Consider the following 23,145-nt stretch of genomic DNA (forward strand, 5'->3'; position numbering starts at 1 on the left):
TACTTTGTATACCTATCCTTGAAGCTACTTGCTTAAGATTGGGGTTTATCAAGTGATAACGCTTACAGTTCTTTTTGCCCCCCCTTTCCCTGCCCCCCCAAATTTCTGGATATCGCCAAATAGCATAAGACTACGTTTATGTTGATCCTGCTTAGACATACTAAAGGGCTTAAAGTGTATCAACTTGTAGGCAGTATATCTGAGAGATCCATCGTCTATGCTAAATCGACCAAGAATACCGAGTTCCGTCTATATAATGTAGAATTTTAACAGGTCGTCTGCCAAACGCACGTTGATAACAATCTTTCCTTAGATTTAACTAAATGATATTAGAACCATCGTATATAAATACTAAATCGGGTATCGGAGTAATAGGAAAACATAATGGGCGTGGGCTTTGATGGACGACGTGGTCCCCGTGCCATACGGCCCTTATAGCAGCCCCAATTAGGCCTTTTGGTTTTGTACGGGGCATATTTGAACGAATCTAGTTGAAGAAAATACATCATTATAGTCTATATTTGATCTTCCCCGAACCCCATATTGGTTGATCTTTCTGCGTACCAAACACTTTGTCCCTCTATACGATAGCATCAGTAGGTACTGAGAGTTCGTCAATAACTCTTTTCACCCATTCTAGGAGCTTCTTCCTACTGTATCTCTGTATGAAATGTGGATGTAGATAGGATCGCGCATATAATTTATGACCAACTTTATGGACAAGCAGCCGGTGAAAGTGAAGGCTCAGACGCTTGGTTCGCCGTATTGGGATCTTAGTCCGAGCCCGAGTCGTAAGGTATATCCGATAATCCTAAACTCGGCGGTTATAACTTCAAATCAAATGGTTCCGGATCTATTATATCTAATAGATCTAAATCCGGTAAATTCGGAACTAACGGGTTCGAATCGATACATTGAAGCCAACCAACTAAAGACCTTTCGGATGGCCGTGACGTCGCTCGCATTACTCACACGGAGGAATAAGATTGCCGTATTTATGTAAGTAGCAGGTTGGTGTTGAATACTTCGTTACAGTACCACGTTTGAGATTTAATATATGCGTTATTTTGCGAAGGGTAGGAGTCTAAGAGATGATCGTTCTTAAGATAACGAAGCTTGTGGATATTGCGAAGCGCTTGACTTGGAAGCTCTTGGAACTCATAGTAAAGAGAAGGGTATATTTTTATTGTTTTTAAGGGAATAAAGACATATCATGCAGGAGTATACGGGTTATGACGATGATATATAATAACATTTATATATCCATGGGCAGGCGTGCTTATTACATATGTTGTTGGAAATACCGATATAAATGTTAGTTAATAAAGGGTTATTTATCTTTGCACTATTTATTTAAACAGATCAATTCATATTGGTGAACCCGAGTATTGTAACATACGAAAAAAGGCGCAAACACGTTCCTGTTTTATGTAGGTAAATGAGTGGTATATCACGATGTTTTTGAAAGGCAATGGTGCTTTTCTAAAGACTTTCTATTACATCTCAACATGATAGTAAATTGATATAATACCTAATGTGACCTTGTGATGCTGGTATTGCTGAGATTGGAGGGGATATGTTAAGTTAAATATATAACGACTAATATAACAACGTACGCGCAATTACATATTTTTCATAGTTTGTATAAATCGTCTATTGATTACTGTCTCCTGCTATTACTGCTAGTTAGCGATGACCTCAAATTGCAAGAAGCAGTTGTAAACTTGCCCCTGCTTGGCTTTCCCCATACTTGTCCAAGTAACTATTAAGCCAATTTTTTTGGTAGACGAGGGCTCTCATGCCGACGACCAACCCGGCTCTTGTGTGAATACTGTCGCTTTAACCATCGTTTAAATAGTATTAGGCCTTCCCCCACCGTGTTTCTATTATCACTGTCTACTCGTGCGCATTAACCAACGGAGAATGCAATTATGCCTCTTCAGTACAGAGGAAGATGAAAAGCTCGCCGAGATGATGCCCGAAGGGGGCTTCCTCAATGTCCTTACTTATTGGACAAGCTCTCTACAATCCAATAGAGAGCCCCGATTATGATTATGCGCAACGTATCGATAAACGGTGATAGAATAAGACCCATGTTCCATTTTTAAACCTATTTAAGAGGGCCATAATCTCGTACTTCATCGGCCGTAGCCCGGATTTTGACCTTCAGTAGGAATAAACCCAGGGGCAGAGGCAAATCCGGGAGGTGGTGGTGGTACGCCGCCAGGGGGGGGGCCAAAGCCCGGAGGAGGCATCCGGAATGCGCCGGGATGGAAGTCTGCAGGACTGCCATATCCAGCTTGCGAGGGCGGGGGACGAGCGGGTAGTCCTGACGGAGCGGGTGGTAGAACATTAGGTCTTCCAGCCCCTGGTGGCGGGGGCGCACCATTAACACCAAATGGCGGAGGAGGGCCACGATGAGAGGGAGGAGCAAATCCAACTGGTGGTCTGGGAGGGGGGATGCCGGCGGCCATGGAAGGGTCGAATCCACCAGTAGCCATAGCTGGCGGAGGAACGACTGCTGCGGGTGGAGGAGCTGAAGTATGGTTCTGAAGGAGTGCCGGAGGCATGGGTTGGCTTTCGATGGTAACGTTGTGCTTCTTTGCTTGAGCGGCAAGCATTCGTTCGGCCTCATCTCCATGACGCTCGCCTTTACCATCTTTCTTGTACGCGTACTGTACACTGATATCCTTGTTCATGAGGAATTGACCGTTCATGTTGTTGATAGCATCGTCACTAGCCTCGAAACTGCTATAACTAACAAAACCGTAACCCTTGCTCAAACCGTTATCGTCGCGAGCAATCTTTGGAGGGGCGATTAGAGTACCGAATCTGCCGAAAGTGTCGTAGAGAACCTTCTCGTCGACCATGGAGTCGAGGTTGCCGATGAAGAGCTCAGCGCCGATCTCGAGGGGCTTCTGTTTGTCTGCAGAGGCTTTATTAACACGTAGTAGTTTTCCGTATAAGCGAATGCCATTCATGATTTTGGCGGCGTAGTCGGCGTCGACTTCGCCATTGAATTCGACGAAACCAAAGCCTTGATGGGATTGTGTTACGCGATCTTTGGGGAGGTGTACGTTAACTACTGGACCGGCTTGGACCATCAGCTCCCATATTAGAGCATCGGTAGCGCGTTCGTCGATATTACCCACATAGACGGTGGCTTCTTTATCTTGCTCCCTGATGTTACAATAGTTAGTTAATATCATTGAATGTTGCATCGGTGTGTAAAACGCGAGAGACGTACCAATGCTTCGCCCCCGACATCTTGATGCGACGCTTTTCGGTGAACTTCTATGTTAGATTCTATGTTGCGTCGCCACGAAGTTAAGTCTAGGAAATCTTGTAAAAAGAATGTCGCGAATCGTATATTGTACCTGTACTATGTATAAGGTACCTATGCATGTAAGTAGCGGGTGTTGTTGTGGAGTCCTTTACTTATCGAAGCTTCTAACTAGTGTAAGTTATATAAAATTTCATTGAAACTTTCCAGATAGCAGGGATAGCAGGGATAGCTCTAGCCATCTGTGGCTTCTAATTGCATTTACCTCTTATTGGTCCCAACTTTACTTGATACCCACTCACCAACTTAAACCAATTACGTCGAGCGTTTGTTCTTTATTCCCCACCCGGTTTATCAACGGGCCCAAATATCGTCCAGCAAATAGCAAATACGACATCACCATAAAGCTCAAAAAGTTTATTCCTTACGTTTGCATCAACTAAAACGACGAACAAGGCCAAATTCGCTGCCGCCCACTCTTATACAACTTTACCATATCTCTCGGTTCGCTTCTCATCGAATATAACTGCCTATCATGTTCGCTCTTTCGGAAGAATCAAAGGAGCGCATTGGAAAAATAATTGAGATCGGAAGAGTCGCAATGCACTAGTATGTGCTGCCCCTCCAATGACCACGGTTTAAATATGTTCACGATGCTAACATATTATAGCGGCTACCTGCCTCTAATACTCTACTTGGGTATGTCTTGCTCGACCTTTATAAGACTATTGACGAACGCTTTGCGAAGACGATATCTGACCGCATAACTATTATAGGCTACACACGCAGCGATCCACGTCCTTCGATCATCAAGTACGTTTCTACCTGCCCTCGATATGGGTCTTTAGCATAAGGTTACTAATATTCTTTTATAGACTTTTATCTCCCCTCTCTTAGTATGCCATTACGAGGCGCATGCTAAGAGCACCTCTGTATTACTACTACTACAACTACTTCTTCTACTAAGTTTTCATCCATTGTTATGGCCCTGGGGACGTCGGCAAACATTGCGAAGCCTTATGGTGCAAGGGGATGGCGTTCATGAAAAGTCCATGATATATCCGTCTATGCGATGCCGCTTGGTGGCAGCTATGTAAAGTATAATAAATAAAGAAACTCTCATACCACCCACGCCGATATACTAGGTTCTGATGCTTTACGTGTGATTGGGCGAGTGGTCTATTTTCAAAGAAAATGGCGTCTAGTCTCACTTCCCTTGGAATGAAATAAAAACCACTAGTATCTGGCTATGATTATGGATCGAGGCAAATGGCTTCAGTGAATAACTTATGTTAGGTAGTAATTAAGTACGAAGTCATTGGTAGTGCCACTTGAGTATATGTAATATTGAAACTCCCGTGAATAATGTTAAACAAGCCCTGAATTACTACACGCCTAGTTTCGCCTCGCCTGGACCAGTCCCATGCCGCGATGCCGCGATGCCGCGTCTGCAGTGTTGTACAATAAGTAGTAGATCAATCTTCTCGGCGACCAGGCATCTATCCATCCTAGTGCCGCAACCCCCCTATCGTCTCGAGCTTCGGTGTCTCCCCACGCAAGTCTCCCTCATAACAGGGTCCCTTCAACTCTCGCCCTCCTCATAGAGATAAGCTATAGCTATACTCGTCCTCCATATTCTGACTAACCCATAGTATAACCGAGCTCAGCATCACAAGCCCATTAGCAACAACATTCTCCACACCCATCCCCATCATCGGCCAGCTCACATCCGGCACGACAAACTTAAGCACGAACACGGCCACACCCCCTGCCATACCGCCCGCCAGAGCCGCAAAACCAAGGAACAAGACGACGCGCGCCTTCCATGCGACGCCCGAGCCGCTGTACGAGAACGAGTCGGCCGACAAGCGCGCCTTCTCTACCGAGTTGATGATCAGCATGCCCAGCGAGCTGAAGATCAGCGGCAACCAGTCCACAAACGTCACGTGCACGTCGGAGCCATTGAGTGGTGATTTCGACCATACCGCTGCGTCGATTAGGATGTAGAATGCGAGCGAGAACTGCGAAGGTTGACGGGTTAGTCTGGGAACTAGCGGGATGAACTATGGGCAGACAGGATATGATAGGATAGGATGGACGGGGGGAAAAGGGTATCATAACCAACGTACCAGCGCACCCGCCGAATACACGCCCGCGCCTCGCGCCCAGGCGCTGTTAAGCCAAGCAGGCCGGCGGAACTTGAAGAGACGGTCATCCTCCATGGTCGCGAGCGTTTAGGAAAAGGGGTTGTCAAATTAACAAGACCTATCGAAGGCCGAGAGATAGTTAGAATGGTGTTTAATGGAAAAGAATAAGTCAGTCGTTAGCTCTGGCTGAAATTCCGAGCTTAGGGGATAGATTGATTGATTGATTAATTGATGAGGCTGATGACGACCCGGCAGAGTCTTGGCATTAACAAGCTGCGTGATATTGACACGTGATATATCCCTTTTACAACGGTAGACCATACGTGTACATATATACTGTTTATATACATGTGCATACTATGTATAATGCAGGTTCGTAGAATAAGGTTCCAGCAGCACCACAGTCTTCCATGTCTACGATTAATTACTTAAACTTTACTCTGATACATGTGCAATAGGTAATGAGGTGGGTATTACGAACATTTACGACAGATATTTCAACTATCATTCTCAATCAGTTTTATATTAAAAGCTCAAAAAAAAGCTCTACGGTACCTGTTCCTATGCCTTCATCGAGTGTCTCTGATTAGGCGCCCATTCCCTATACATAGGGTGCTAAAGTCATATATTGAGTCCTGAAACGTTGACCGAGTACGATGTGCTACCACCAACGCCTGAGAGACTCGACGCTAGAGTCCTCCTGAACGCCTTTCTTATTCATTGTCGGTAGCTCGAATTCCTGTCGTAGCTCTACAGACTAAAACCCCTTTGATAATGCTACTACATCGACAAATGCGGTCCTAACCGCTACAGGCTCGCTAACCAACTGTACAAACATCTCTGGCCGCTTCGCCATCTCCATCTCCATCTCCATCTCCATCAACGGAAGAACTCAGATCCGGCCATCTGGCCATGCCCCTGATAATATCAAGGGGGGCGGATGACCGGGAACTGAATAAAAGTAGACGAATGATATTAGTACAAGAATAGTGGCATTTCACCTATTGAATTAAAATCTTTATGTGCCGTCAAGGATCTTTGTCAAGTCCTGCGAAGGGATGTCCAAATCCCGCTCTATTAACGGGCCCAACTTAGGTGGAATATTAATCAGGAAGATTTGTGCGCAGCTGCAAGAAACGAGACCTCTGCCGAAAATAGTGGCGATGCCGATCTGCACCGGCTCTGACCTTTGAACGCCTCCCTTTTGCTGTCTATTAAGTAGTCGTGTTACAATGCATTTCGTTGTCGGTCGTCGAACTTTCGTATCAGATCTCAATGGTCTTCATCCCTTCTTCTAGCTCCTCGCTTTCCGTGATGCCATTTGTCTTCGTGGATTCCGGTGTCACGTCTTTTCCTTTGGCCTCAGCAATCGACGGAAACTTAGGTGTCTCATCGCTGGGTCGAGGAGTTTCGACTTCCACAAGCTTGGGCTGGGCAGTACCATTCGCGCTTGATTTGGATGCTGAGCTAGGTGTTTCCTCAGTAACTCTGGCAAGAGGACTTGACTTTCCGAAACCGGGACGGTTGGGGCTTGCTAGAGGCGATGGGCTACTAAGACGTTGCAAGGTACGACCTCGGGGCTCTCCGCTGGCATCTGCTGGAGAGACATAGGGTGAACCTCCGGGAGAAGCTCCAGGAGAAGTAGGGACGCCCAGCATCTGCGATCTGCGCTTGGCGGCTACTTTGGCGCTGCGCCCGTGCTTCTGGTCCATCCTCCACCTTAGGATATCGAAGTAAGATGGCTCAACACGAGTCGACTTAAACTCGCGAAGCTTGAGCTCTTGAGTATCCTCATCGACAAACCATTTACCGCTGTTTAAATCGTCCGCAACTACCGACAGGAAAGCTCCCCAGGACCTGGCGACAACATACTTCGTGTCATAATCCCGACCGAAGAGAATAATCTGGCCCCAAATACCATTTGGACCGGGAGCAAGATCAACAGCAAGGTTGTTTCCACCCCAATCTCGCACAAGGGGGATCCAAGCAGGGTGTGCATAGGCTCGTTGAACCGCTCCCGGAGGAACACAGTCCTGACGGGACTGAAGATCTTGTCTCCAGGATTCTTTCTGTGACCCATGCGAACTAGGTGAACCGGGAGCGGATTTAGACGACGAGGCTTGGCTGCTGCCGCCGAATGCCTTGGAAGGAACTGCAGGTCTCGCGACCGACGTCTCAAGAAGATACTGTTGATTAACTCTCCGCCACTGGTCCCATTCTTGAACAATCTCTTCACAATCAAGAAGCATAGAACTGAAAATAATTCCAGTTGGATTACCTCCGCGTTCCTGCCCATCATGAACCGCTAAGGAGTCTCTAACATCCTGAGGTAGCGAGCAATCTAGCTGGTGTTCTAGCTCATTCATGTCGTTGGTCGTGCACCCGTCGCATAGTTGATCATATAATTCTGGATAATTCTCCTCGGCCCACTTATCTATCCGCCTCCACGAATGAGCCGCCGGGGGTGCCGGGGGCGCACCGTTTGCAAACGACTGCATCGGAATCTCTCCAGGGCTACTAACAGTTTCAAATCCATCGTCTTTGCTGTTTTGGCGCTGAGCGTTGAGAGACCGTAAACCAGGAGAGTATGGACCGTTAGAGTTAGGAGAGAGAGGAGATGCCACCGGAATACCGACGCCTGTGTATGATGTGCCATCCATGCCGCTAGATAACCGGCCGAGTTCGTCAATGTACGGGGATGTAATATCAGCTCGAGATTCCGAAGCAGTGGCAACCGATGTGAGGGTGTCTTGTCTATTAAGAGGTACATGGCGACCGGTTCGATAGGGAGAATCGTACGACGAGTCTAAAAGAAAAGTAAGTAGATGCGATAACTAATAGTTGCATCGAATTACTCACGTCGATCATAACTGGTCATAGTGTGCCAGAACGAGCGAAAAGCTCCTCCGAGCCTAGACGTTCATAATTAGCAAGCGCGAGGTAGAAGTTGGAATATAACTTACGACATATTGGGCGGTTCTAGATTGGCAAGTCCCTAGAGAATAAGAACTAGACTTTGTAGGAGATTTACTATAGCAGCGATGCTCAAGGGAGCAAGGCGATCCGGCACAGAAAGTATTTCGAGGTATGCGACGGAACAGCTGTATTGGCGATTTTTTATGACTAAAGAAGAAAGATCGACAACGGCTAATGGGAATTGCAACTGGAAATGTAGTCGTGTAGGGCTGAATAAAGATAGAATAAGTGCCCCGAATGGAACGGACGTTGGTGCAATAGAGGTGCGCGCGTAAATGTTGGAGTATATCATATAGCGGAGGGAATGATAGTTATCTCTTTTTTTCCCCTTTACCACAAAAAGGAGGTAGACGAGACTGGTCGGGATCCTATGTGGAGAATGGGCGGGTACTGGGCTTTTTTTTTTATCGAAACGTCAATATCTTTGTCATTTCAGATCCAGCTTTCCCTTGTTCCTTAAATTATCGATTCGCTAAAATGGGAACGAAGCGATGGCTGACTCGAGATTGATAACGACGCGGATGTTTTTATTTTATTTTTATGCAGCTTGGCTCGATATTATTGCTGAGTTTGACCTGCAATATCCTCGAATCCTGAATCACTAGTAACTCTTTGGGACTTAGGAGGTGGATCTCTAGAAAGAGTGTGGGTTTCTGGCGCGTCCTGCCTTTTAGTGACTTTGATAGGTTTTCGCAGAGTTACCGCGGAGACCGGATGTGAAATTCAGAATGTAAAAAAAAAAAAAACGAACGAAATTATTCTGTAGATGAATGGAGGGCAAAGGAGATGATTTTGTTGTTTCCCCCCCTCGATGTTTGCGACGCTATGTGAATGTAGAACCGGGGATGGAGGTTGGAACTTGGAAGGGGGCTCGTCCAATGTTGAATTTCAAGGGGATTGATGGTCAGTGGGTGACGCGCCTATTCAAGGGGGGGATTAGCGACGGTTATGCTGCAGTGCTTGGGTTAGTTTATTTATCATTGTACTCACTGTTCTCACTGTACTTACTGTACCGTAGGCAAAACGGACGAAAACTGCGGTGTAAAAGTACAGTGCGAAATTATGCAGGAATGGTATTTCTCTAACCATATACGGATTAGTTCTACAATCCTGAATTTTACGTACCTAATGTGCTACCTAACGCAGTGTGTACAGATCGGTATAAATGGTACAAATTAGGTAGTATTAAATTAACTTCCCCCATTAAGCCTACTTGTGCCTATTATCTAGGACTAAGAGAGGCAGGTCAATTCAAGTTTGTCTCGATCCTGCTTATCCTGCCTGCTCCTTGCTCCCATCCCATATTCTTTTTATGTGCTTAAATAATAAAACAATGTTATGATTATTGTATGATGCCTGCATGCTAAGATATCGGTAGATATAAATAACATTATGGAATACATACATATGGTAGCTATTAATATATAGTAATAGGGAGTGAGGCTCTTGCCGCTGAAACTTCTAGATGTTACCTCAGGAGGTTTAAAGGTAGGTGCATAGATATGGTGCATATCATTTGATTTTTGATTAGCTACTTAGGTATGTGGAATATATGTAGGTAGGTAGGTAGGTATGTATGTATGTATATACATAGGTAACTTGGGCCCTTCCATGTAGAGGTTCTAGACTACGGGGTCTCATTTCGACCTGTACTGCCTTAAGTTTCACCACCGGGATGGAATCACTTAACGGTTGGAAGTATGAAGGTAAACCTGGTGAGGCATAAGGTAACTAATAATTAACCGGCCTGTCAAGTTTCGGGGCTAATTCATGTCAAGGTATTAAGTTCCCCATGTCATTAACTAGTATAACTATACATCCACTAATACATGTATGCATCTATCATTCATCAATACTGACAATTTGTTATTATCATCGCCTCTTTTCTCATTAGTTATGTCTAGTTACATCAGTAAATTCTTTCGCTTATTTGACGTTTGATCTGACGACACCACTATCATACATATTGTCATCGTACATATACATTTGGGGGGGCAACGTTGCGCCTACTTGTGTTTATTGGAGATCGAGGATTCTTGTTCCCCTTCTCGTTTCCCCCTTTTCAGCCAATCGAATGCGATTGTTTCGCGTCAGGGTCCCCGTCAAACGCCACATTGAGGAAACGCTAAATGGAGGGTCCCGTCGTCTGTTTGACCTTAGCCGACGCCTCATGATCTAAACGATCTATGCTGAACCGTCTCCTATTGGTGATTGTGCATCTGATATGATACGGTAACTCTCACCGTCACCGCCGTGCAGCAAAACAAAAAAAAATCAGGTACGTAAATAGTAGTCCACAGTCCACATGTGCCCCTTGAATGCATTGCGAATATGTGTAGCGTTTACCCCCTAACTAATGTAGTCAAGAGCCTATCAAACTACACATTCCTTTTATTTCTTTAGTCTAGTTAACTACTGCTAGCTCAGGGTTAAATATACCTAAACTATCACTGCTTCTACCGTTAAAAGAGAGAGAGATATATATATATATATGTATAACTACATAAGTCGAGTCGATCAGCTTCAGATGACATCTATTCATCTAATAACATGGCACACGAAGCTTTTTCTATTTTTTATTTTTACCAACAGAAACCAAATACAATACTAGACAAGCTTTGCAGATACGCGCCGCCACATCGGGGGAAGTGCCAAGGTTTGATCTCGCAACAAGCGTCGATCCTCAGCCAGTCAACTTATCAGGGGTTCTTTACAGCTGCACCTCTCGGCGAGTCGGTGTTGGCGATAGCCGCAGGAGGAATATCTACTTGGCGGAAGCTACGAGTATTACATTTCACCCATTCTGTCATTGCAAAATCTTCGTGTTTTCTCGTATCATGGAATTTTCCAATTAACGTGACACCAGTTACTTGATTAAATATCCCACCGCCACCTAACCCAGTTGAAATGAGTCTCCAAGCCACCATATTTCTCAAATGTTGAGCCCTCCTATCCCACCCGGGAAAAAAAAAAACCAAACACTGCATTCGTAATATGTCAGACGTGAGAAAGTTGTTCAATAATCGCTGATGGTAAACGAGAATAAAGCCAGGCACATTACGTGGCCAGATAATAGCCGTGCTACTCTCTATTGCATACAGTTTTCGTGTAATATCGCTATCTCCAAGATTGTCTACATCCTTCATTAGGGATAAGGTACCGGCCTAATCCGCCAAGCCTTTGAACATACAGACCAGGTAATTTTATACACACGATAGATATTTTCCGCTCCAAAAAAATCGATCGATATCATAGTATACTATAAATCACAATTCCAAAAACACCGGCTTGCAACACGCCGCCCTTAATTGTAATGTAAATATGATATGCCAACGTCTTAACTTTGCCACATAAACTCGCTCAGCGCTAACACTTTCTCGCCCATCTTTCTCTTAGCAGCAGCCGCGACACCCCTCTCCGGATCAGCAAGCTGCTCACTGTAGCATAATTCAACGAGAGCTTTAAGCTCATCGTAAGTAAACCTTTCCGCTCCCGGCACAGGGGATCCCTTCGCCTCGCGCTCCTTATCGTGCTTAGCCTTTTCGACAATCTGATCTGGGCCATCCTGGAATAAGCTATAGTAGTTTGCCGCACGCGTGAGATCTACGCCAGCCTCGATATTCTTGAGGTTCTGCTGGAGCACGAGGATGTTTAGTTGCATGCGTTCGCACCCGCGCAAGTTCATAGGCTGCGTAGCGAGCGCGTTGGATACTAAATATGTGTTGATAAGCAGGCCCAAGCCTGTCCGCACAAACGCGATCTCCTTGTCCCGGAGGAAGCGCACAACCGTCTCATCGTACGCAACGAGTTCGGAATTCAAGGACAGAACCGGTTGGTCGGGTTCTTTAATCTCCTGCTCACCTAAAACGTATGGTGCTGTTTCGGGAGAGAGTGCTACCCTGAGAGAATGGATAATACGGCATCGGATTTCCATATGCAACGTAAGGAGTACCATACCAGCGAATTCCTCATAAGAGGATACTATATTATCAAACGACCTACAAGATGATGAGCCAAGTGGCCACGATAGAGAACGGCGGGGATGCTTGAAGAACTTACTGGACAGTTTCCTGTGTCATCGGTAGGTATATGGGTCCTTGATCCTCACTATTAGTTTTGCTGGGGTCGTTCAGGAGGGTCCACCGGCGATTCTGGTTCTTCGGTAGAGTAGGCTGAGAAGAATCCGTGTCGAATCTGGTAATATGTCGCAGGCCGATAATTCTTACCGAGAGCCATTTCATGCTAGTGTATAGGAGACACAGAGATGAGATGACATCGCGGTCTTGTATGATATCGCTTGGCTCAAGAGATCGCTCATTGGCGTGCATAATAAGTAGGCCAACTTCTTTTTCAATCAACGCATAGTCGAGATTTTCTGAAGTCCACAGCTTTTTGACCGTAGCTTGTATGTCCCCATCCCTAGTAGCCAATTCTGCAGAGTATCGCAACGCTTGTGGGATCGTAGTAGCTTCTTGCGCTTTGGCGACGAGTGATTTAAACCACGCAAGGCATCTATCATAGTATCTAGCCATTTGGGAGATAATTAAAGAGCTCAGCGCCTGATCATGGGGAATCGTCCCAAGCATGCGACAGAAAGCAGTAATAACAGCAAAAAATGCTGTTGTTCCCTTGAAGACCGGACGACGCGCAACCAAGCCCCAGGCCGAGTCCTGCTGGAACGAATCTACTTCTCCAAATACTGTATCACTCAACTTGCTAAGCGTTTCATCCAACTGTGGCTGGAAAACATTAACCAGGAAATTATCAAGGAAGGATGTTAGAGTGCTTGCAGCCAGGTCCGACCCTGGGGGGACGATGACTTTCAAGCGTTGCAAAAATACCAGAGTCGGCGGTAACAAAAGACTCATGTTAAATACACTTGGCTCCACAAGCGATTTATAGGAGCCAGGTGCATTTCTATTATCAAAAGCTCCAGTATATGCACTCTTCCTCGACTCTCTTCCAGCTGATGATTTCTTGTCTGAAGCCTGTTTCTTTTGAGACGCAGATGTGAGACCAGGAACTGCAGCTCGTATGATCCCATCCAGGGCCTCATATTCGGTAGTCATCTCGACGGATTTAGGATCCGCCTCGGAGAACTTGAATAGATGTTCCCTAGATGTGTCCTTGTTACCATTAAGCATCATACCCTGCCTAAGGGAGGTGTTAAATTGGTAGACATCCGCATCCGTTGTGACATAGTTGTGCAAAAGGGAGCGTATCTCGTTCTGATATAGATTCCATAGCTCCTTAAAGCTCCCAAGAAGAGAGCTGTTGTTACCAGCACCCTCTCGTCGAATTAGCGCCTTAATAGCCTCGTGGAAAACTCTATGCCCCTCAGCAATAGCCTCAAATTTACCATACAATGTCCATAATAGGTCATATATGACATCGGCGCGCATATGCGTCTCCCTGCTGCCATATATGTGCAGGCCCTGTGCGTTACCTGAGCCGCCTCTTAAAGAGCTAGGATGCCTCTGATCAACTTCATTTATTGTCTCGTTTACGATGGAAAACAACTCAACCGGGAGCCGTTGTTTCAAGGTATCAACCACGCTCTCCAACCGGCCAAGCTTATTTAATGACTCAACGACAAGACTAATATAGTAAAAGGTATCCGCTTCAGGATTCTTTGCTGGGTCTTCGGTTACCGGGCGGTCAAGATCCATCGTATCTAGGATTAAATGAAATGGGGTTAGAATGCCTGGGTCGGTATAGTTTTCATTATAGGCACCCTGATTCTTGGCCAAGTTCTGCCATCGCTCTTGGCAATAGGGCGACTTCAGATAAAGATGCTCATGTAGCTCCTCGATTAAAATGTCCATCAAAGCGGTTTCCTGGTTAGCAAGGTAGCTTCTCAGGTCACTTAAAGCTCCAATGTCGTCGAGCTCTGGCTTCCGCAGTTTTCGCAGTGCGTTTTGCAAGACTTCGACAGCAGTTAGAAACCTCTTTTCCGATATTCTAGCCTCCAACTGGTCCGGCACCGTTCTCAAGTCCTCCAGTTCATTTAATGTCTGTAGAACATCATCGTACATCTGCGATGTCTTATAGAATTTCTTGAGTTCAGGATCTGTTGCACAGAGACTCGTTCTCGACGCTGCCAGAGATTCTTTCAGAGCACGTACGCGTTTCTGGGACGTTTGTATGCTCCCTTGTATCTTATGGAAAGTACCAATAGAACTGTTGAAGCCTTGATGATGTTCGTGTACGATGTTTTTAAGGGAGTCCTGTAAATATTGGTGTGTCTTCTTGAAATCCCTATATTCGTGTGCTCGGCCAACAGAACTGTTATCTAGCAACTGAAGCGCTAACGAGACAGGTATGCAATCATCCTGGACCATAGCAGGCCATTCGGACTTGATGAGCTCAAGTACCTGGCCTATCTGCTTCTCAGCGTTTGTTTCATTGGTGCGCTGAGCTCTAGAGGTCGAGGAGCTGTAACCAGCACTCCGAATGGATTCAAGGGGCGGTCTTCGGGGATTTAGCTGCTGAGGAGGGGTGCCAAAGCGATCGCTTGTATAGCCATCGCCAAAGGGATCATATTCTTCGTCTTGCCTCGCAGCGGAACCGTAGCCGTTACCGTTGCGGTATGACCCGCCGTATCGATTGGACATGATCGCGACTATACATTCGATTGGGGGAAGGAACTGAAGCGGACTACTAGTAGAAGCTACTGCGCTAGGCGCTATAGCATGCTAGCAGACTTCGTAGGTTTCGTAAGGTCTAATACCTTTTCTCGTAACTTCTGTAGGGTTAGACCTATCGTGAATATGAGGTCTACTCGTCGGCTATGTGATAGGTCATTGTTGTTGTAACTAGTAACGAAGAAGGCTAAAAAGTGTCGTCGATATGCGACACGAAAGTTGCTAAGGTAATCGTTTGTTTTAAGGTTTAAAGTTAGGTAGTCTTGACCCTGACCGGCGGGGCTAACGTACCTACGTAGAATTGGTCTATGCACCTACATGTACATACATGTAGAGATACCTGTAAATGCGGTACCTGTTAGACCCACTGCATGTACCTGTATGTAACTATCTCATATCAAGTACAAGCTTCACATTCAACTTATACTATTACTAGGTTAATTAGGTAGTTAAATCTATATTCAAATAATAACCATTTGTTTAAGTGTTGCATTAATGAAGAGGTGTCCCGCTAACTCATCTATTATATATATATATATCTCTCTCTCCCTCCCTCTCTCTCTCTTATAAAGTATACACATAAGATAGATACCTAAAATAGACAAAACACCATCAAAGCCATCCTGAGTACTACCTACTAAGCCTCCTTGAAGACGTCAACTCATTCTTGGTCCCTTAGTAATTCAGGCGAAAGGCCTAGGGGCGATAAATATACTCTAACTACAGTACCATATCCAGAAATCCTAGCCTTCAAACAGCTAACCGCCTAACCCACGGTTTGCTGATATCCGTGAAGAAGCTTGCCCCTTTCACCGTTGTCGGCGTATCCTCAGTAACTGTAACATTGCAGTTCGTTATCCAATCCCCCTCGGCAGCATACTTTTCCGCGACATATCTAGCATAGTCGCTCAGCTTGCAGGATGATCCAGGGCCGTTATCGCAGGAAGGAATTGGATACACTGCATCGTTCAAGCGAATGCGGAGATATGTCTCGTTAAACCCGCCCGAGGGGTAAGCCTTGGGTCCATTATCACTCTTTACAACGCAGTTCAAACGTTCGAAAGCGATCGTACCTCTCATTGACACATACCGTGACCCTACCCACAGTCTATTATTGTCCTTCCTGATAGCAGACAACGCGGGTTGTCTATCGAAAACGCCGCTTGCAGTTACCAGTTCGGTTAACTGCCCGTCATTCAAGAATGACACCAGAAGTTTCGGGATGTTGAAAGTTGAGCCGTCTACCCCTATGCCTATAGTAGATCCGTTTTGCAGGATGCTAACGAGTGCACTCAAGAAAGGCGTCATCATCTTCTTGGGAAGATCTGTACCTGGACCAATACCGTAGTAGTAACGGAGATCGTTAGAGTACTCGTATTGCTTCAACTCTTTATCAGTGAACACATCGCACCAGGGCGAAAGTCGACCTGTGATATGACTCTCAAAACCACACAGATAGGGTATCTGGGCGATATCAGCAGCTGTCAAAGATAAGTTACCCTTTATCAACTTCTGTAGACGATACTGAACAGGCGGGATCCAAATTTCATCCCAGGTTGACTTGTGTTCTCCCCCCTCCGAATCTTTGAAATTTGGACACATATCCGAGGGAGCGAGTGAGTCCCCAACACCAGCCGGGAAGCCTCTAGACGTCACCGAGATTATGCTCCCCTTCTGAGAAGCGGCGACCCCCAAGTAGCCGCGAATAAACATAGATGCTGTCTGGAGGACCCGAGTATAATTGTTGGCCCACACCATGAACTCGTTTCCCTCTTGGTAAAGAGCCGGATACCTGCTGTCATCAGCCTAAATGCTATACGAGCAATGTCACAATACTAGAATAAACCTTGTACGTAGTGTATAACCCAGATCGAGGGCCTCCTTTACACCAGTAGGGTTTTCCATGCCAATCTGCGATGCAGGGTCTTCGGGGACCGGCCGCCAATTTGAGAGGAATGATAAGCTTCCACTCGCGGTATAGTCGCTGGTTTGAAACTGGATACGAGATTTTAGCTAATAGTAGGACAATATATTGAACAGCTTGGGGTCTAACCCGTTCGTACATGGATACCCATCCATTATAAGCTCCTTGGTCTGGGTACCTCGAACCGTGTCTTGAGACGTAGGCAGCACGATCGACATGACAGTTTCGAGGAGGCTCAGGTGAAATTCCGAATACATTTGGGCCTAGTCATAATGATATGATGAGTAGAATCGAGGCTATATTGGTATTTTAGAATCTTACCGGCATACCATGGCCCATTGGCGCCTAGCCATTGAAGAGGGTTCGTCGCGCTTTCGCTACTGGGGAAATTTATGTCCTGGACCGGTGCTAGATATCGTGTTGTCGCATTACAGACTCTGGATACCAGAGATATAAGAATGGCTTGTGATATATGCATAATGTTGTCTTGTTAAACGTCAACTTCTTGTAACACATAAAAAAATAACCCTTCGTTCAGCTTGACAGCCATGGTCGACAATGATATATAATTACATCTACTAATAGCCCTGTATAAATGACAATTCTCAATCAGTACTATTTTAGACTATAAGGCAAGCATATCCATAACATTACGGGTAACAATCGTAAAACCAAGATGGTATTACCAGCGTGATACGCACGTGTCTAACAGTTGTCCTCTGGTTTGTGCAGATGATTAGTTCCAAGAAGATGGTACCAAGCCAGTCGGAGATTGAACTACCAATTTGGGTTATCACCCATTCCATGTAGTAACCCGCTTCCTAGGATTAGAGCTATATACAAATTACCTACCTACTACGATTTTCATGCTTTTGATAGTCAAGAATAGGTAAAGAGATTTATGAAGTTCAGAAGTTAAGGAAATAGAAGCCTTCTATTGGACAAGTCAAGGACACTTATTAATTTAGGTACATGAGGTGTGTAGGTCATCTGCACGTCATAGGTACACAAGTATCTCGCACTAGTAGGTAGGTACTCTACATATATAGGTACATACCTATTCCTGTACATAATGTATCAAGTATTTGTATGTATTCCGCGTACCGGTGGGCCCCGGCTCCGGTTTAGAACGTCGCTGCGCGTCTCCTGCATCACCGGCTTCCGGACAATCTACCAATAAATTACCCTACCAGTCTACCAGCTTCCATGGCCTCCAAACTAACATGATCTCCATGAGTGTCCAATTAATCACCTAAATACAATGCCAACCAGAATACCCAAATCAGAAGACTTCGAGCACCTACTCCCCTCCCTACACACATCCCTAATCTTCCCCGAAGTCCCGGAAACCACCACCGCCATCCTAATCCTCTTCCACGGCCTCGGCGACTCCGAAGCTTCTTTCGTCACATTCGCCAAAAACATAAACCTCCCCGGCGTCCTTGCTATCTCCGTGCGCGGCGTGTCTCCCCTTCCCCCGTCTCTCCTAGGTCTCTCACCCGCTGAAGCCGCGCAGCCAACCCGGCATTTCCACTGGGGAGATGACTTGGCCCTGTCGCCGGCGACCGGGGACTTGGATCCCGACCCGGGATTTATGAAGGCCGAAAGCTTGGTGCTAGGCAAACTAATTCGTGAAACGCTTGTTGAAAAGTGTGGTTGGGAGACAAACGACATCCTGCTCTTCGGCTTCGGGCAAGGCGGCTCGCTGGCCCTCGGCCTAGCGTCAAAACTCCGCGAGGGCGAAAAAGTCGTAGACGTGACCGAAGAGAGCAAGACTATCCTAGGCACGGCGTTTAAAGGCGCCGTGTCGATTGGCGGGCCTTTGCCGCCGAGCACGATACCGACACTAAGCGCACGAGAGAAGGCTCGGACGCCAGTGTTAGCGTGTTATGGCAGGTCAAGCGAGACTTTCGATGATGATGCGATAGACTTATTGAAGAGGGAATTTGTAGATGTACGGGAAGTCAAGTGGAGGAAAAATGACGATGGCATGCCTCAGAACAGAGACGAGATGTTACCAATTATGCAATTTTTCGCAGAGAGATTACGCGGGTGGTAGAACCTATCATCATACTAAATACTACGGGCGAATAGTCACTATCAATACCGGGAGATGTTGGGGATTTATGGAAATAAACTGTATGTGTAATTTATTTGGCAATATTTAAGTACGGTCAATTACGTTTCATCTAATCTAATACACAAATCTACATGTAGCTACCTAAAATATACATGTATATGTGTGTCCAGTGCCCTAATGATCACTCTACCATTTAGTAGCATAAGAAGGGACATTATGTCCTATTAGTGCTAATAAACATAAACAAACAATGGAGTTCGAGTTGTTTACTATGTGTTATAGAAAACTCGGCACCAACCCTCTAGAGGTTGTTACCAAAAGCCGCATACGCCTGAATAAGTACACATCCGCTGCATGATAGTTAAATACAAAACTTGGAATACTTTCCATCATCCACTCCACCAAAACGCCGTGGCTATGCAAAGAAGTAGGCTATTATGATACATTCATTGCCGATTATAATTCAGCTATTACAGCAGACTCGCTTAAGATAAGCCTGGTTATTTGCGCTCGTCATCAACTATTAGGCCGATAAAGGGGAATTGTAGGATCCACCCTTTCGCCGTCCTTGAGAAGCGGCGTAAGAATCGATCCTAGTGGTTGTGTACTATCGGTTTCGACCTTGAGACTATTATCACTTAGCGGGCTAGTAATACCGTCCGTACGGGCTATCCCCGAAAGCTTTTCGGTCGAGGGTATATCGTAAAGTTGCTCGCCACTATCCAAAGGTTCATCCTCTAATCCTTCAGTATTGCTTGGCTCTGCAGCATTACCGACATCCTGGCCTCCGGGAGATGCGAAGGTATCGCCGCCCGACTCCGCCTGTTCTTTTTCATGTTGAATTGCAGAGACAAGAACAGAGTTTGGATCGATACAATCATAGAAAAGCATGAATACTCCACTTTGTGCCAAGACGGTCTCTTCGGATACCTCCCACACACTCTCGTCGCTTAGGCGCCACCATTTCGCATCTGTATCTGAGTCGGTACACCCGCCATCGTCTCCATCGCCTCCATCGACTAGGGTACTTTCATCTCCTGCGGTATTATCACTTCCAATACCCGAGTCGGATTCTTCGTCGTTAAGTTTCGATGGCTTACAGGGATGTCTTCGATAACAAACATAATGGCCATTTTCATGTCGTCCTTGATGAGTTATGACCGCGCGTAGCTCATAAAGTGGACCACTAATCCTAGATGGCCTCATATCACCTGAAACCATCGATAGCTTTGGATCCGTAACCCATTGCTCTTCGTCATCAGAAGTACTGGCTGCAAAATCCACATTTCCCTGAATAAGGCTAACTGGTCCGCTGGCACTCCCTAAGCACCATGGACCAAGGTCGAGCATTTTAGGGAATCGCACCGCTGCGGGGTTCTTGAACATACGACCCGTATTTTCGTCAAATACCGAACGATTCATATGAATGGCAAGGCTCTGGGGTGGGCGTGCTATAGCTACCTGTATGGTCTTAGCCGAGCTGACTCGTTTCCGTATTTCGCATTTATCTTTTAAGGTAGTTTCCTGGAAATCGTCCTCCTCAAGAGAAAGTTCCACAACTTCTAATCGGGAATTAAGCTTTCGTAATTCAGTTTCGGTCCCGTCGTCTCCTCTACGAGACTGTAGGATTTTTAGCAGCTTCCGATAGCTTAGTAGTGTACACTTGGCACACTCAACTCCTTCGATTGTCTCTAAATCTGTGTAAGAATCCAGTCGCTCATAGAGATCGTGTTCTGTTTGCTCAAGTCCGAGGTTGAGAGTGAGACAGTTGAATGGGGTCATGGAAAGCCCGTTGGAATAGCCACACTGAACGCATGCTACTCGTTGTGCTACTAAGCCCTCTAGTGGATTTCTTAAAAGTCTAGCATCCGATCCGGCTTTAGAAAGAACTGGTAGTGACTGATATCCGCTGTCATCACTGTGCTGGCTGTCTTCGGTATCATCTCTTATACCAACCGCTTCAAACCCGGGTGAATTGGAAATAGGTTTTACTGTTTTCATGATCTCCTTTTCAACTTCTTCTAGTATTTTAGAGAAATATTCCTGAGCGTCTTGCTGTTGCCAAGTGTCTAGAGATTTTAGCTTCTTCGGCGTCCATAAGGTCTTTCCATTATAATTATTGCCCGTTAACTTCGAAATGAGGTCTCGTAACGAACTCGCTGAACCCAACTCCCCATCACTATCAGAACCATCTTGTTCGAGGCCTCTCGCAAGATATAACGGGAATGGCCTTAGCGACGATAGTCCTTGAAGGATGCTGTTCTGGAAGCAGGAATTATCGTAGTTTCCCAGGCCGGGGGGTTGGTCGGTCTTATATTTGACAAGTGTGCTGCTTGATAAACTAGAAAGACTTCTTCTGCCGGCGTCGGCAACGGATGTTATTATGCCACCTGGCCCATCCATCCCAAGTATTCGTCTAAGAAGTTCACTCTTTGTGACGTGCGATCGATGTTGAGTGGATGACATAGACCCCGTAGTCGGGAATATCGGTGGGTGTAGCCAGCCGTCGAGAGCATAGAGTACGGTCGCGGGAGTTATAGTTATTATAAAATCCCAGATAAGCTCTCTGGGATGCCGCGGTTGCGAGAAGGGAGAAGTATGGAGGTACTGGTAGAAGATAGTGAATAGAAGGAGGAGTAACGGCACGAGCACGCTGGGTTGTTGCAATCTTTCTAGTAAGATATCGGGGATGTAATAAGTATAATCGTTGTTAAGGCGGTCGGGTTGTGCCTTAGAAGGGTGGGAGCGCATCCTGGAGTTTGTGGACTGTTGTTGAAAGATAGAGCATGTGATGATAATTTCCGTGAGGTATTAAGGCAGTAATTTATCGTTGACGACAGTCGCCATTGCAGTGAGAAAACGTTTTCATATCTCTCTAGTTGCCCATCTCTAGATTTATATCCACGTACAGCGATGCGAAAGGTAGGTATCTCTCAAAGCATTTGTTCGATGCTTGTTACGGGATGATTGATGAGTGTGTTTTTTATTGGAGGAGATAAAATTGGGGACTACTTAGGTACATACTGTGTAGGTATTGAAGGCAGGGCTGATGTGACAGTCTATTTTAGTGGGTCTATGAATAAAGAAACTTCCAGGGTTCCCACTAATCACCTAAGAGCCCTACAGCCGGTTGGGTGATATAGGTACTTGCACATATAATAAATTGAGGAAAGTACTTTGCGATGTCTATAGTTAGTTAAAGAAACTGTGAACGATAGTCGCTGCAAGAAATATTATCTCTGATTGGCTATAGCTGCCGCATAGGTCCCTCCCCCAGACTTCCACTTATCAGATTTTAGAACGGGTCGTTATCGGACAACCTTGCGGGGCACTTTTTACTTTTTTTTTTTTTTTTTTTTTTTTTTTTTTGCAACTATTTGGTAACTTGCAGATAAGTCTAAGACTTGGTTAAAAAAAGTTATCTTCATTAAGAAAAAAGAAAACTTTAACAGAATCCTGCGAGTCGCAGAAGTCATGGCTAAAGGCGTGATATCAAAGAAGAGGAAGGGTATGTAATTCTATTATTGTTCTGTCTTTGACCACAATTCATATAATTAACAATATGTGCTCTACGTAGCTCCCTCAGTTCACTCGCGGGCCGCAAGACGTGCTACTTCTCCAAGTATCGATACGGATAAGTCCCTGAAGAACGTCCAACCTCCAGCCGAATCAGTCGATCATCGCCCTTCTGTGCTTGCCATACATCAGGGAGCCGGAGTATCGAAAAAGACGACCAAGAGTAAGAATATGAGCTCTAAAGCAAGAAGGAGGTATGAGAAAGGGCAGGATCGTGCTGCAAACATTATGGAGAGGACGGAACGGAAGATTGCCAAAAGCAAGGGGAAAGCTCGAACGATTCAGACACGAAGCAAAGCCTGGGACGAGATCAACAACCAAATACCCGCTCCAAGCAAGAATGAGTCTCAAGAAGAGGTAGAGAATGGAGAAGGCGAAGTATCCGAATTGGACGAAGAGATGGATGATGCACAGATTGACAAAGCCTATGATGGTGCTACGTTGGTAGACAAGGTTCCTTTACAAAAAGTTGAAGAAGAAGATGAAATCCTTTGATCTTCGCGAATTCGGATAGA

The 23,145-nt window shown here is 45.6% G+C and overlaps 8 protein-coding genes across 8 annotated transcripts; 2 read left to right on the plus strand and 6 right to left on the minus strand.

Moving 5' to 3' along the window:
* Positions 1-2,138: 2,138 nt before the first annotated feature.
* GL218_02290 (Splicing factor 3B subunit 4) lies at positions 2,139-3,267 on the minus strand (the record flags this gene model as incomplete). The annotated part of the gene is made up of 2 exons (XM_033578794.1): positions 2,139-3,180; positions 3,248-3,267. 2 exons carry the CDS (start codon positions 3,265-3,267, stop codon positions 2,139-2,141), a joined length of 1,062 nt encoding a protein of 353 aa, XP_033437914.1.
* Positions 3,268-4,881: 1,614 nt separating this feature from the next.
* GL218_02291 (Vacuolar protein sorting-associated protein 68) lies at positions 4,882-5,505 on the minus strand (the record flags this gene model as incomplete). The annotated part of the gene is made up of 2 exons (XM_033578795.1): positions 4,882-5,304; positions 5,413-5,505. The coding sequence occupies 2 exons, from the start codon at positions 5,503-5,505 to the stop codon at positions 4,882-4,884; spliced, it is 516 nt and encodes a 171-aa protein (XP_033437913.1).
* Positions 5,506-6,695: 1,190 nt separating this feature from the next.
* GL218_02292 (Glucan synthesis regulatory protein) lies at positions 6,696-8,398 on the minus strand (the record flags this gene model as incomplete). Its single annotated transcript, XM_033578796.1, has 3 exons — positions 6,696-8,236; positions 8,290-8,342; positions 8,394-8,398. 3 exons carry the CDS (start codon positions 8,396-8,398, stop codon positions 6,696-6,698), a joined length of 1,599 nt encoding a protein of 532 aa, XP_033437912.1.
* A 3,345-nt stretch (positions 8,399-11,743) lies between these two features.
* GL218_02293 (putative exocyst complex component sec8) lies at positions 11,744-15,020 on the minus strand (the record flags this gene model as incomplete). Its single annotated transcript, XM_033578797.1, has 2 exons — positions 11,744-12,404; positions 12,466-15,020. 2 exons carry the CDS (start codon positions 15,018-15,020, stop codon positions 11,744-11,746), a joined length of 3,216 nt encoding a protein of 1,071 aa, XP_033437911.1.
* A 780-nt stretch (positions 15,021-15,800) lies between these two features.
* On the minus strand, positions 15,801-17,452 carry GL218_02294 (Repressible acid phosphatase; the record flags this gene model as incomplete). The annotated part of the gene is made up of 4 exons (XM_033578798.1): positions 15,801-16,842; positions 16,897-17,045; positions 17,104-17,237; positions 17,296-17,452. 4 exons carry the CDS (start codon positions 17,450-17,452, stop codon positions 15,801-15,803), a joined length of 1,482 nt encoding a protein of 493 aa, XP_033437917.1.
* A 783-nt stretch (positions 17,453-18,235) lies between these two features.
* GL218_02295 (putative hydrolase C9G1.08c) lies at positions 18,236-19,033 on the plus strand (the record flags this gene model as incomplete). The annotated part of the gene is made up of 1 exon (XM_033578799.1): positions 18,236-19,033. One exon carries the CDS (start codon positions 18,236-18,238, stop codon positions 19,031-19,033), a length of 798 nt encoding a protein of 265 aa, XP_033437916.1.
* Positions 19,034-19,570: 537 nt separating this feature from the next.
* On the minus strand, positions 19,571-21,805 carry GL218_02296 (Ubiquitin carboxyl-terminal hydrolase 1; the record flags this gene model as incomplete). Its single annotated transcript, XM_033578800.1, has 1 exon — positions 19,571-21,805. One exon carries the CDS (start codon positions 21,803-21,805, stop codon positions 19,571-19,573), a length of 2,235 nt encoding a protein of 744 aa, XP_033438942.1.
* Positions 21,806-22,528: 723 nt separating this feature from the next.
* On the plus strand, positions 22,529-23,125 carry GL218_02297 (uncharacterized protein; the record flags this gene model as incomplete). The annotated part of the gene is made up of 2 exons (XM_033578801.1): positions 22,529-22,562; positions 22,632-23,125. 2 exons carry the CDS (start codon positions 22,529-22,531, stop codon positions 23,123-23,125), a joined length of 528 nt encoding a protein of 175 aa, XP_033437915.1.
* Between the last annotated feature and the right edge of the window lie 20 nt (positions 23,126-23,145).

This window comes from Daldinia childiae (genome assembly GCF_008694065.1).
Source record: "Daldinia childiae strain JS-1345 chromosome Unknown Scaffold2, whole genome shotgun sequence".
Classification (NCBI taxonomy): Eukaryota; Fungi; Ascomycota; class Sordariomycetes; order Xylariales; family Hypoxylaceae; genus Daldinia; species Daldinia childiae.